At 43.8% G+C, this 14,968-nt stretch overlaps 1 protein-coding gene across 1 annotated transcript in view; it reads right to left on the bottom strand.

Annotated features, from left to right (window-relative positions):
- LOC311613120 (uncharacterized protein C1orf21) overlaps positions 1–14,968 on the bottom strand; it is a 166,756-nt gene that overhangs the window by 94,572 nt on the left and 57,216 nt on the right. The window contains exon 2 of the mRNA XM_084866611.1: positions 7,424–7,643. Within this exon, the coding sequence (XP_084722737.1) occupies positions 7,424–7,517 (94 nt within the window). The 5' untranslated portion in view covers positions 7,518–7,643. The remainder of the gene's footprint in view (positions 1–7,423; positions 7,644–14,968) is intronic.

The raw sequence follows: 14,968 nt of genomic DNA, 5'->3' as shown, positions 1-14,968 counted from the left end.
AAACTACACAGAAAGGGGAACTCAGGCAAAAAGAGTCTCGGTAACTTTCCAAGACTGCATGTGAATGAGCAGCTGAGTGAGCACCGGAAACCAGCTTGCCGGACTCCAGGCCCATGCCCTTCCCATGGCGGTGAAGTCCAGGCCATTGGAAACAGCCCCAGTGACTGCCGGAGGGTCTCCCGGCATCCTTGTGAAAGCTGAGGCTCAGCTGGAGCACCAGTTAGCAATTCCTTCCCAAAGACTCTGGGCAAAGGCTGGTTTGGATCTTTAATGGTAAAGACAGATATCTTATTCCAGAGCGGGAAATCGCCCTTGGTCCAAAGTCAGCATCTTCCTTAGGGAAAGAGTCAGTAACCATGTAACAACTACGGGTGGTGTCAGATGGGTACCAGACTTATCCGGAGTTATCATCACTTTGTGCCTTATATAAGTATCTAATCACTGTTATAAACCTATAACTAACATAAGAATTTAATATTTAATGTCAATCCTAACTGAAAAAAAATGTTTTTAAGTCAGTATCCTCAATTTCAGCCATAGTCCCACTTCTTTAAAAATAAATTAAAAAAAAAAAATTGATTTCAGAGAGGAAGGGAGAAAGAGAGATAGAAACATCAGTGATGGGAGAGAATCATTAATTGGCCGCCTTCTGCACACCCCCCACTGGGGGTTGAGTCCACAACCCGGGCATGTGCCCTGACTGGGAATTGAACTGTGACCTCCTGGTTCATAGGTCAATGCTCAAACACTGAGCCATGCTGGCTGGACCAATCCTACTTCTTTAGTTAACTGAACTGGCATGGCTTCAGTTTCCTTTTGTATTAAGTGGGGGAAATAATGATAATCACATAGAAAAAGGCCTAAAAACTGTAAAATATGAGTCAAACTAGTTTTTTGATTTAAAGATAACTCACATTCACACACTTTACACAGAACAGAGGCTGGTTTCTGCACAAACCCATCAAACATGTCTGCTGCCTTTAACGTTCTTCTTTACAGACTCAGTGAAAGCAAAAACAGGTGTGGGAAGATCTCCTTCTGACCACATCAGAAGTCATTAGAAAGCTCCCAGGCCAGCACAAAAGTTACATGAGAGGCAGCTAATGACCATCACGAAGCATCACAGAGAGATGAGCGAGTTAGTGAGCTCCTCCTCATCTCATCTGCCCAGCTGCCTGCCAATCTCCGCCTCTCTGATGGCTCTGGGTGCCCCAAACCCTCCTCCCAGCTGGGCGCACCTCCCACCTCTGCAGAGTCATAGCAGAAAATAGGGGCAGCTGCCTCAGCCCACCCCCTTTTCTCTTAGATTCCATAAGAAGTAAACTTTTGCCCTAGCTGGTCTGGCTCAGGGGTCAGCCTGTGGACTGAAGGTTGCCAGGTTTGACGCTGGTCAAGGGCATGTACCTTGATTCCGGGCTTGATCCCCAGAAGGGGGCATGCAGGAGGCAGCCCATCAGTGGTTCTCTCTCATCATTGATATTTCTCTCTCCCCCTGTCTTTTCCTCTCTAAAACCAATAAAATATATATATATATATATATATATATATATATATATATATATATATATAAATAATTATTAAAATAAGTAAACTTCCAAACTGAAACTTGAAAGGAAGTTCTAAACACCAATACTGCCTTCCAGTGACTTAAACCAGCACTACCCAGTAGAAATGGAATATGAAGGACACATGCACTTTAAATATTTCTAATACCACATTAAATTAAAAAGAAACTAGTGAAATTAATTTTTTAAATGCTACAATTAATTTTGGTATATTCCAAATATTATCATTTCAACATGTAATACAAAAATTATTAATAAGCTATTTTATATTCTTTCCTTCCTATGAAGTCCTCAAAATCCTGTGTATACCTCACACTTACACCATATCTCACTTAGGACTAGTTATACTTCGTGTGCTCAATAGTCACATGTGACCAGCGGCTACAGGATTAAATGGCACAGAGTTAAATATTATTCTCTGTTACTGTCTCATAAACGCAAACAGATGAATTCACCCACTATACACAGAAATTATTATAGGGAGAAACAGTGAATTATTACTTTGCCTCCAGCTGCTCGGAATTTGGAATCTGACATACTGGAATTTGATAAATTTTCTCATTTCATCTTCACTTTCACCTGTGAAGCTGGTCTCTATAGTATCTCAGATGAGTAACAGTTTGGCATGTCATCACACACACACACACACACACACACACACACACACTCACCTGTTACATGTTCTCAATTTATGTAGCCAAAGATCAGAACAGAACTGAAATCACATGGCTATATAGAGCCCAAGTGAATGGAATCAGCCAAATTCCTGCTTCACTGCTGTTATTTTATGCTCAGTTTTATACCACGATCCAGAAGTAATTTCTATAGTATTCTAAGCACTTCCACTTCAGGGAGTATTTATAAACATTAGACTCGCTTGGTCCTTAAGCCAAACTCAGCACCAATCAAGGCCACCTGGTCAAATGGGGGGAACGGACACGGTCAGGGCCCAGCCTGATCTCTCTGCCTGGATCCAGCTCCTGGCATCTGGGAACGCTGTGTCATCACAGGAGCATACAGTCCCCGCCTTCAGGGGACTCACCAGCTCATAACTGAGATGACACATGAAACACACACTGAAAGATCAGACATATAAACACATATACCAAGTGTGCAAGTACAGTAGGAAGGAGAGAACTTTGTGAAGATGTGAGGAAAGTTTCATGAGAGTTTAGGTGAAGTTTGGGGAAAAGAGCAGGATCTAAGGGGCTGAAGGGAGGAGCAAGGGCCCAGGCCAAGCAGAGGCGATGTGTGCAGCCAGGAGGGAGAGGCGGGGGCGGGAGGGGAGGCTGGAGTGGAGGACAGGGGGTGAGGGATGAGGCCCCAGTTGAGCTGTCAGTCTGGCTGGAGGGCAGGGAACATGACATACGGAGTATGAAACGAGGCGACAAAGGTGGGCATGAGCCATTTCCATGTTCATTGCGGATTTAAGATTTTTACCAGCTGAGAACTAGGCGCAACGGAAAGTTCTGGAGCCCTAGGAGCACTAACACGACACAGGTGTACTTTAGAAACTCAGTCACAACCTGACGTAGCGAGAGAAATGGATATTTACAAACAAGCAAAGAAGCCAACACACAATAAAGGGGGTTCATGGAGATCAGCTGAGAGGATACTGCACTATTCTGGGGTACAGGGTACACCAACCTAAATCCTGGTGGTGGCAGGAAGACTGATGTGAGAGAAAGCTGAGATTCATAGAATCAGGGAACTGGAAGGGACAACGTCCTCAAGCTGAAAGCCTTTTCGGGACTGGTAACCTGCATGCAAATAGGAAAATCAAGGGAACTAAATTTTTCCCCTTCAGGAGGAGCTCAGAGGAGATAGAGATCTCAAGGTTGATACATTCCTTTCCCGAATCTGTTCTCTGCACCTACTTTGAGAGGCTAAGTGGATGACTGCAGAAAGAAATCCAGTAAGCACCTGGCTTTCCTTAGAACTTGCTTAACTAGTTTATGATAATGCGAAACTACTGGTCACTTATTTTCTGCAAGCTGGTCTTGGCAGTCTGCTCAGCTGTCCTCTGAATGACCTCACAGATCTGCAGACCATTCTTCACATCTGCCCTGACCAACGAGGGAAGGGAATTCCCATCTGGAGATGAGCTTCTGGCCTGGATTTTAGCTCTGAAAGGGCCACAGTATGTAAGGCACAACTCTAGATCTGAAACTTGCTATGCTTTGATATATAAAGTGACAGAAAGCCTTTGGGTAAGTGTCAGTGGTAAATTCCCACATGGATGACCTGAATTCTATGAGATCTAGAAATCAAGGTGCCCATTTCTCACTCAGTCCTTAATGGTGGCACAGTCTACAGAAGTTCTGTCTCCCACATCTGGAGTGGCCAGTCTCCTAAGTAAACCAAAATATCACAGAGATCAAACTGCTTCATAATAACAGAAAGTACCATCTGTCGAAACACATTGCTTAATCAATGCTCCCCAGCATGTCCTCGGAAGCTACAAAATTAAATTAGCACCTTTAGGAAAAGGATCGAATGTGTGCGCGCACACATACTCCACAGCCGATCCCCAAATACAACACGCTTCACAGACTCTGTCAACACGTTAGCCAACACATGGTAATAACATTTTCAAACACTTAGCTTTTAAAAAGTGAATGAAGCTACTTTTAGTCATTAAAAGGAAGGATGCGTGATGTACAAAGCAGAATATAAATGCCCGGGTTGGAATATAACCTGGTCACGGAGTTCTCATTGCCTCCCTCTAGGGATGTGGTGACCAGTCTCCAAAGATGGGTCCCCAACAGGTCCTCCCCGCCCTGAGGCACAGACCCAGGAGACGGAGAGCCTCTGGGCTCCCTTGACGCTGGCTGGGTCTTGTGACTTGTGCCAAAAGTGACATTCTTGGACTTTCAAGCCCAGGTATTAGGCTGACAGCTTCTACTTTATCTTGCAGAAGCACACACCCATGTGAAAAGTTGGACTACCCAGCCAGAAAGAGGTCTAGGGGTCAGGGAGGCCTAGAGCCCTGTGGATCAGTGGAGCCGAGTTGCATTCCTGGCTGGATGCACCTGCATGACTGAGCGAGCTCAGGCAGAATCAGCAGATGACGCCCAGCTACCCCAAAGAATCACGTGCCGCTTCAAGCCACTAAGTGTGGGGCACTTCATTATACTGAAACAGTGGGTGACAAATGGTATCAAATGGGGGTGGCTGGTATGGTTCAGTGATTGTGCCTCAACCCATGAAGGCCATGGAGGTCACAGTGCGATTCCCAGCCAGGGCATGTGCCTGAGTTTCAAGCTTGATCCCAGGAGGTGCTTGTAGGAGTCAGCCGATCAGTGATTCTCTCTCATCACTGATGTTTCTTTCTCTCTCTCCTCCTCTCCCCTCCTCTCTGAAATGAATAAAAATACATTTTAAGAAGAAAAGCTCTCAAATGGTTAAAAGTGGTCCATCCAGATCTATCACTCACCTGTGACCAACTGTGATCACATTGGGCATTGTACACTTCCACGGCTTGCAAATGAATTTCAATGGAGAAATACAGATAGGACCTGCTCTTGGTATGTTCAAGCACTAGCATCCAGTAGTAGCCAGGACACTGTGCAACCCTGGGCTCTGACAATTCTCCTCCTGGGCCCTTGTAGGACAAGAAAAAACATCCCCTGATTGGTTTCGGGAGCTCTCTCCCTCCTTGATTTCCTGCAAATGTTTACTAGAGAGAACAACGAGGTGACAAAAGCAGGAGTGAATAACACTTCACAAGTGTATTAGGAGGATAAGAAAAGTTAGCAGAGGCCTCAGCTGCACTTTATGGCCTGGGCGTGGACGGCATGGAGCCACACAGACTGGGCAGGCTCGGGCTGGACTGGATTATCAGCCTCAATTTTTGACCCTCACACCCTTGCCATGAACACACTGTGGCTGGATGTACTTCTCTGTCTCTTGTCTCTGAAACTGTTCACATGACCTGGCTTGAGTGTTGGTACCAGTGCCAGCGTGCCAGCTCTAAGCCCAGGCTTAAGAGGCACCCTATATATCGCTTGCGTATTTACCCTTCGCAAAAGGAGGGCATGCCCCTTGGCCCCTGGTCCCAGGAGGAAGATGAAAGACACTCCAGCTGACCCGCCAACTTGTGAGGGAGAAAGACGTGCTCATTGTTGAATGCCGCTGAGATCCGGAGGCAACAGTCGCCCAACCCAAAGCTCCTTTATTCAATACTAACATTTGCAAAATACAAATGGTACGTTAGGGCAACAGAAAGTCTCCTCGGCTATAAAAGTTGTAACTAAGATAGCGAATGGATGTTTAGGTTCCAATGAGCCATCTTCCCCGAAACTGTGGTTTCAATGATGTAGATTCTAATTTTATTAAGTTGCTATGTTCCTGTTCTCCATAGCTCTCAAGCCTAGGTAGTCAACACTAGAAGCAATTTGTTCCAGGAAACTAGTACTACTTTTTTATTTTTATTTTTTTAACTTTTATATTTCTTATTGATTCCAGAGAGGAAGGGAGAGGGAGGTAGAAACATTAATGATGAGAGAGAATCATCAATCGGCTGCCTCCTGCACACCCCACACTGGAAATCGAGCTTGTAAACCTGGGCATGTACCCTGACCGGGAATTGAACTGTGACCTCCTGGTTCAGAGGTCGATATGCTCAACCCACTGAGCTACACTGGCCGGGCTAGTGACATAAAGAAACAAAATCCTACCCCCATATGTACACTCGTCCACCGCAAGCAGAGCACTGGCGCTGCCACAGCACTCCCAACTCTTCACCAAGGGCCTAAACCAACCATGACCCTGGACCAAAGCCAAGGGGCGCTAGAGGCAGTAGAACTGTGTGCCAATGACTGCGTAGTGCAACTCCAGCTGATTGCATGCGAACATTATTTCAACGAGGTTCTTGATCAAACACGAGATCAAGAGGTGCTTTTATGAATACAAGTGCCGTGCAAATGCAACTAGTGGGTATTACTGATCAAGTAACTCAACAAAAACTGCTCCAGCTGCCTTGTCCTAACACATAGACAATGGGTTTTTACTAGCACACAGACAATACTTCATCGGAGCGGTACTTGATCTTCCAAGGAACAAACTGAAGATTAGGTGAACTCAAAGGCCTAGGAGTGGCCAGGCAGGCAAAGCCATGGGCAGTGAGTGAATTGACCGCCAGGGAGGCTTAGCAGGTCACTGAGGTGGCAGCCAGATGAAGAGGAAATGGCCACCCAGCTCACCATCCACACACTTAACGCCGACAGCTCCGCTTTGAAAATGAAATCTGTTCCAATAAGCACGGTCTTTATAATTATCCAAAGCGTGTGTATACATTTCTGAGGCGCACCCTATATTTGCAGGCCAGATGGACCCTTAAGTCAGCAGTTTGTGACCTTCTCACTAGATATTCTACAATCACCTTAAAACACCATAGAAAGGCTGAAAAATTATTATTCAATTCATTGTATTTGTGAATCAGAAATGTTATCATTTATATAAAGAGTAACTATCTATTAACCCCCCAAAATACCTCACTCTCTCATTTATTAATCCTCACTCTCTCCATTTTTGGACCTATTTTCAGGCTTATAGTTTTACTAGGACACCCCTGGGATGCTGCCCCAGACACCTATTTACATCCTACTGAAAACTTGATTTAAATGCTAGCTTTGGCATAAAACCCCCATGGTCCTCCGTGAAGTCCTCTGTGCATACATTATAATGAAAACTGTCCAATGTATGAAATCTGCATTGACTTCTCTCACATCTCAACCCTTTCCCAACCCTCCCCCCCCCCCCCAATGGTATAACATCATAAACACTACAGGGATTCACTCCCTCGAAAGTGAAAGGCCTGGATCAACAGGTCAAGATTGAAGTTCAAGGGCACTCACCGCCAAACACATCTCCGTTCTGGTAGTTTTTCCCTTTCTGGGCTTCCTCTTCATTTTGAACAGTAGCAACATGCTTGGCGGAGGCACAGCCCATAGTCTCATTCGCTCAGCTTCAGCCGGGCTGAACTGCAAATCATCTCTACAGACACGGGGACATTTTTCTTCGCTTTAAACACCAAGAAAATCCGCCTTCCTGCTGGGTCGGTCAAGAGGCGCGCACCTGCAAGAAGCCAAAGCTAGATCAGAATGAGGGAGACAAAACTCATTTTGTCTGGGTGTCTTGCTGTGCTGTGGGACCAGCCATGTTACCAGGATTCCTGCACGGCCTCCCTGTGCTGGGGGTGGCACTGAACCCTGCAGAATGCAATGCAACATGGACCATCCCATCTGACCCCTGCTCAGCAAGCAAGGGTAGAAGGCACGGCCCCCACTCCACACGTGGCTGAAGTCTTTAAGGAGATAAAAAATATATCCATTCATTCATTCATTCATTCATTCATTCAAATAAATATCTGAGCACTATTACTTGGCAGACACACGCAAGCAGGTTTGCTCATGATCTGGAGTATCAGAAGCCTTCAGAGGGAGGAAAGCATGCTCGTGAGATGCACTTCATTTGGGCGGATGAAAAAGTTCTTCTTCCCCATCCTGCCCTGCAGGCCTGACCTCAGCTTCTCAGATTTTGCCAGGAGGAGGTGGCCTTCCTCCTTGGCTGGGCCATGGACTAGTTTACACTTTCCTGGTGGGTTCTGCAAATAACTCAGCGTTTTATTTGACCGGAGATGACACTGTTTTGGAGGATGAATGGGCAAGGTCTTCAATTTACTTTTGTCCGTTTTCTGCTTAGCTAGCTAGCAGAAATGTTTTAAGGGTTGAGCAATGTAGGCATGTGAAGAAAATAAAGCAGTTGTCTATCTCTTTCAGAGTCTTGTGCCTTAATTTGATCTCTGATGAACCACAAAGGAGATAATCCCCTGGGTAAGGGAACTTACCTTCTCCCACCCCAGCCAAGGTCATGGCCCACATTCGCAGGGTTTGCTCTGCTCAGTTTGCTCACTTTTTCTTATTTTACTCTCTCATTATCCATATCCTGCCGTTGGAGATGACTTACTACAGGCTTACAAACGTTTCCTTTGCACCATCTACCCATTCTCTCATCTCCATCCATCCCACCATTATACAGGCCCTCACCTTCTCACACTCATGACAGAGAAAAGCAGCATCAAGCCCCCTGACCTTAATCTCCATTAGCATTCCTCCTCTCACGACTCTCCTGTCTCCTTCATAAATGATTGATGCTTCTCAGTCCCAAGAACAGATACAAAACGCAGCTGCAGGCTTTCTCTTCCAACCAGATTGCTGCCACCTGGACTAAGATACTACATAGAACATAGAAGAGCACAGCGTGTGTGTGTGTGTGTGCGTGTGTGCGTGTGTGTGTGTGTGTGTGCGTGCGCGCGCACGCATGCTCATGCTTTTTGGCGGGTCCAGAGGAGGCCCTGCTAACTTTAGCCAACTTAAAGATAAACTATAATATGTTATAAGATATAGAAAGTCTATCTCATTGCAAAATTTTGTATAATAAAACATGCGGTCTCTTTATTTTTAAATTTATTGGGGTGATACTGCTTAATGAAATTATTCAGGTTTCAAGTGTACAATTCAACGATACGTCATCTGCATATTACATTGTATGCCTGCCACCCAAAGTCAAACCTCCTTTTGTCACTGCACACTTTCTGATCCCAATCTGAGCATACCTTGAGAGATATTAGTAGTGTCCAAATCCATTCTGTCAATCTATCATGGTTTTCCAAGAAACATCATTGAAACATGAGACAAGAAGAATGATAGGAGTTGGATCCAACTGTGAGGGTAGGAGAAAGGGGACAGTCCTAACCAGATGGCTGCTAAGGGTTGTTGTGATTGCTGCTGCTGCTGCTGCTGTGGTCTGCATTCCCATCAGCACTTCTCAGGGGAGGCATCCCCTTCCTCCAGACCTCCAGCGTCACCAGGGAAGACCACAGGTGTGGGCTCCCAGAATGCAATCCTTCCTTTTTAAGAAGGAATGTGGAGAAAACAACTCACACATAGGTGAGCAACCCAACTTGGGAGGAGAAACCTCACTTGCCTCCCTGTCTGCTGCCACCTCTTCGGAATAAACAAAGTGAAAACGGGAGGGAGAGTGGGAAACCCTAACACAATTCCCAAAGGACAGGGGGAATCCCAGGACAATTGGCAGCTGTCCGCTCTGGGATTCTCTCTTTCCTCACAGGGAGTACATGTAAAGATCTCAGACGTGAATTATCCTTTGCTACCTACCTCTGAGAAGCACGGTGCAGTGTTTCAAAGTTGTGTTTGTATCGAAAATCATACTTGATTTCAAAAAAAGTTGAACACATATGAAAATCAAATCCATGGCAGCAAGCTAACAAACGTAAAACATATAAGAATAATTTTTAAAAGACTTCTCTGTTATTCATGCATGGAACTCGTGAGGGGCATGCTACCACCCAGATTAGATGTGATTTATATTCAATTCAAGTGATGACTCAGGAAGTTCCCATGTATTATATTTAAAAACACAAGCACTATTGCTCAATGGGAGCACTCTCCACATCATCAATAGGTATAGATTTTGTTTTTGAAACACAGACACTATATATTTTACAGCGGTAATATAAAGAGTCATGTTTTTAAATTTTATATCATCAAACTATTTATTAATATCTTGCCCATTTTGAAGGTGATATAAAGTCATTTGAGAGGCATAAGATCTCTGTAAAGCTGATGGATCACTGGCGAAAGTGTTTTACTATGCCATTTGCATTCTGCACATAAACAGTCATCCAATCACTCATTCATTTAATCAACAGACATTCACTGAAAACTACTGACAGACATGTGTTTGGTGTGTGTTGGGGATAAGCCAGGATAGGGTTTTCCTTCCAGTCCACACAGAATATGAACAGAGAAAGGAGATCATTAGAAATGTTAGGGGCAGAAATAGAACATTGAGGACAAGATATTATAAGAAATATCAGTCATGATGGTTCTGTTCTGATGAGAGAAAGCACATTCTAAGCGGGCTGAGGGTTGTACGCCCTGGGACGTGGGAGCTAACCTCGGAATGCAGTCCATCCTCCTTTTCTGAGAACTGCCTGGATTAACAACTTTGTTGCTGCAACAATCTGGTCTGCCCCTCCCACAGAGGCACCCGCCCTCTGCGACCCCAGCCTTCTGCAACCCCACCCCTTTCCAACCCACGTTGCCTGTAACCTGTAACCTTTATACTCTGCCTACTTTTCCATGCCTGGAAGTCCTACTTTCCCATGTAATCAACCATTGTCCTTCTACCCAACACAAGCAGCTGGCGTGTGGGGAAGGGTAGAGCAGGTTTCTGTGGATGACCTGCTGCTCCCCCATACTGCCGGCACTATTGGAATAAACACTCAGACCTTGTATCTTATGACTCCACCCTGTCTCTGCTTAATTGGCTCAGGTAGTGAAAGACCAGTTTTACAGCAATGTGGTTGGTACACCTACTGCAGGTTCAATACAGGGTGACTGGGGAGTTTGCCCCAGGGCACCTGATTCAGCCTTGGGAGAATCAGGGTTTGAGAACTGACCAGGCTATTAAAAAAAAAAAAAAGAAAAAGAAATCACTAGAACACCCACAAACTGCACTTTTATAGCCTGATGTAGCCCAGGTTTCATTTCAAATAAGAATTCTCTTACTTGACCTCAGTCCAATCAAGACCTCATATTGAACAGATCTTTAAAAATGTCCCCCCTACAAGGACTACTCCAATAATCTGCTCAAAAACATTTCTCTGCCGAAACCGGTTTGGCTCAATGGATAGAGCGTCAGCTTGGGGACTGAAGGGTCCCAGGTTCGATTCCGGTCAAGGGCATGTACGTTGGTTGCAGGCACATTCCCAGTAGGGGGTGTGCAAGAGGCAGCTGATCGATGACTCTCTCTCTCTGATGTTTCTAACTATCTCTCTCCCTTCCTCTCTGTACAAAATCAATAAAATATATTAAAAAAACACATTTCCCTTTGCTTTGTACTATCCTTCACACAAACCCGAGCACAACTTTTTTTTTTTTTTAATCAACCTTTTTTCCCCATTAGCTTTGCTCAGCCTTTCCCTCCCAACCCCCACACCCTCCATTCATTTACCTTCTTGAAGCCACACCACTTAGAGAGGTAAGTCTGATGGTGCAAATGCGCCTGCCGAGACCACAACGCTGGGCAGATCTGAGAGTCTCGTTTTCACATATTGTTGTGAACAACATGCTATTTCTGAACTCACAGATCACAGCATGAGAATTAAGCTGCAACATCTCTTTGATGTCTGATGGAAGCTTTGAATACCAAGACCCACGGACGATGCTTTTTTATTTTAAACTAAATAATCTATGTGATAGGATCCACCAGCTCCTCTACAACCGTGGGGTGTAATGAACCGCCATGGCTTTGTGTACAAGTTTCTCCAAATGGTTGTATGGCTACATAACCTGTTCCCTGGAATAAGAAGTTCCATCTTCACACATATACACCTTTGTGTGTGTGTGTGTGTGTGTGTGTGTGTGTGTGTGTGTACAAGTTCTACTCTCTTAGCAAATTTCAATGATACAAAACAGTATTATCATATAGGCACCACGTTATATTTATATACATTAGATCTTCAGACTTTATTTATCTTCTAACTCAAAGGGGACAAAGTTTGTACCTTTTTACCAGCCTCTCCTTATCCGACACCCCAACCCCCAGCCTCTGGCAGCCACCATTCTCTACTCTCTGTTTCTAGGAGTTTGAATTACGTGATATTATGCAACCACACAATGTTTGTTTGGCTTTTTAAAAATTATTATTTTTTTTTTTACTTAGCATTATGCCCTCAAGGTTCATCCGTGTTGTAAATGACAGTATTTCCTTCTTTTAAAGGAAATATATCACATTTTCTTGATTCATTCATCTGTTGATGGACACTTAGGTAGTATCCATATCTTGGCTTCTATGAATGATACTGCAATGAACACGGGAGTGCAGTTCTCTCTTCCAAATAGTGGCACCCTTGCCTTTGTATATGCACCACAAGTGGAATTGCTGACTGCTCTTTTCTTTACCTTAATGTTTTGAACTAGATAAATAGTTTCATCAAAAAAACGACTTTTATAAAATTGGGAAGGAAAAAAATAAGCAACATCTGTATTTAGAAAAATCAAAGAGATATCTGACCCTATTTTTTTTTAAACAATCCATGGGAAAATATGCATATTTATGTAATTTCACTTTCCAACAATCGGTCAGGGACTTTCCCCACTTTTGGATAGAAAAGCCAAACATATTACAGTTTCCTTGACAAGAAAAAATACTTCTAAAAAATGAATTAAAAGTGGAAAACTCCATAAAGACATCCCAGGCCAGAAAGAATATGAATTTACCACATGCAGCGTAGAGGACTGAAGAAAAATCAAATTCTGATTGCAATGGGCACACTGAAAGCTGTGAAGTCAGCAGTTAAGGAAACGAGAAACTCAAAGTCACTAATCATCTGAAAGATGCAAATCAAAACGACAACGCAGTACCATCTCACACCTGTCAGAATAGCTATCACCAACAAATCAACAAATGACAAGTGGTGGTGAGGACTCAGAGAAAAAGGAACCCTCTTGCACTGCTGATGGGAATGCAGACTGGTGCAGCCAGTGTGGGAAAACAGTATGGAGTTTCCTCAGAAAATTAAAATCGGAACTTCCATTTGACCCAGTAATCTCACTTCTAGGAATATATCCCAAGAAAACAGAAACACCTGTCAGAAAGGATATATGCACCCCTATGTTCATAGCGCAATTTACAATAGCTAAGATTTGGAAACAGCCTAAGTGCCCATTAAAAGGTGAGTGGATTAGAAAACTGTGCTACATCTACACAATGGAATACTATGCTGCTATAAAAAAGAAGGAATTCTTACCATTTACAAAAGCATGGATGGAGCTGGAGAGCATTATGCTAGGCGAAATAAGCCAGTCAGAGAAAGATAAGTATCACATGATCTCACTCATTTGTGGAATATAATGAATATCATAAATTGATGAACAAAAATAGAACCAGAGACATAAAAGCATCCACCTATGAGGGAAGGCAGGGAATGAGGGGATAAAAAATATCAACCAAAGGACTTATATGTATGCATATCAGTATAACCAATGGATACAGACAGTAGGGGGGTGAGGGCATGTGTTGAGGGGTGGCTGGGGAGAGGTCAATGGTGGGGGTGGGGGGGAAGGAGACTCGTAATACTTTAAACAATTAAGAATTTAAATTTTTAAAAGAAGAGGAAAAGAGACAGCTTCATTATTAATAGATCAGCAGCAAAGTACCCCTTTCTTCCTCTGATTAAAAAGGGAAATCAAGATAAGGCAAAATCTGAAGGCTGTTTTCTTTTATTGAAGAAAGAATCAACATCTAAGCTCCATAGAGAAAAAAATATATGTATAAATAACTAATCAGTCTGTTTGCCCATCTGCTCTGCTTCACTAAAATGAGTGTTAGTACAGCAGCCCGCTGGGAGGAAGGGCAGCAGCCTGAAGTGATGTCTAGTCATGAAGCTCTGGTATCCTAGGGCTACTGTTCACACCATTTCACACTCCCCGGTACACAGTAAAAATAACACATGAGGAGATGTCACATGTGACATGAGAATAATCTGGGAAAGTCAAGCCTTCCTGGTACAAGCAATTGCTGGCATCAGAGGACACATTCATTCCTCGCCTCACACTCATTTGGTGGCATGGCAATCAACAATACACTATTATTCCCAGAGAAAAGGGAAGTGTGGCTTCTGCTTTCTTTGTGGGAAAACTCTCACTTCCCCAAATAATAACTACGTGGAGGTGTCTCTCAGAAACAATAAGAAGACATCCTAGGCAAGATGATACCTTTCTGCTGGATTTTCTGCAGTGAGGGGTGGGAACGGGGAGGCAAGGTGGCAAGTGGCAAGAGCATTGGAATGGGAGTGGTCTCAGGTCATATGCCTGCCTGGGTACCAAGGCTGGCCTTTCTCTCTCTGACCCTCTCTCTTTGATTCTATGATCTACCTGAAAGCATGCCCAAGCGATGCTAAGGATGAAATTACCCCTTACAAAGAGGCTGTTTCTTACCTGGACCCAATTTATTTACAAACTTTGCTTCCAAGGCTTACCCAACTAGGACATCCTTGCCAGTTTTTGTTTTCCAAAAAATTTCCTATGAAACCTAAAGATTATCACCAGTGATGTTTTGGCCCAAGGATGTTAATTTCAATGGTGCATAAAGTGAAAGAAGAAAAAAACACCACATGAACAAAGCTTAGTTCTACCCTTTCCTCTCTTCTAACTAGGTTTTTTTTTTTTTTTTTTTTTTTAAATATATTTTATTGATTTTGTACAGAGAGGAAGGGAGAGAGATAGAGAGTTAGAAACATCGATGAGAGAGAGGCATCGATCAGCTGCCTCTTGCACACCCCCTACTGGGGATATGCCCCCAACCAAGGTTCA

Source organism: Pipistrellus hanaki (genome assembly GCF_964339955.1).
Source record: "Pipistrellus hanaki genome assembly, chromosome: 18".
Lineage (NCBI taxonomy): Eukaryota > Metazoa > Chordata > Mammalia > Chiroptera > Vespertilionidae > Pipistrellus > Pipistrellus hanaki.
This window is presented reverse-complemented; position numbering and strand designations above follow the sequence as displayed.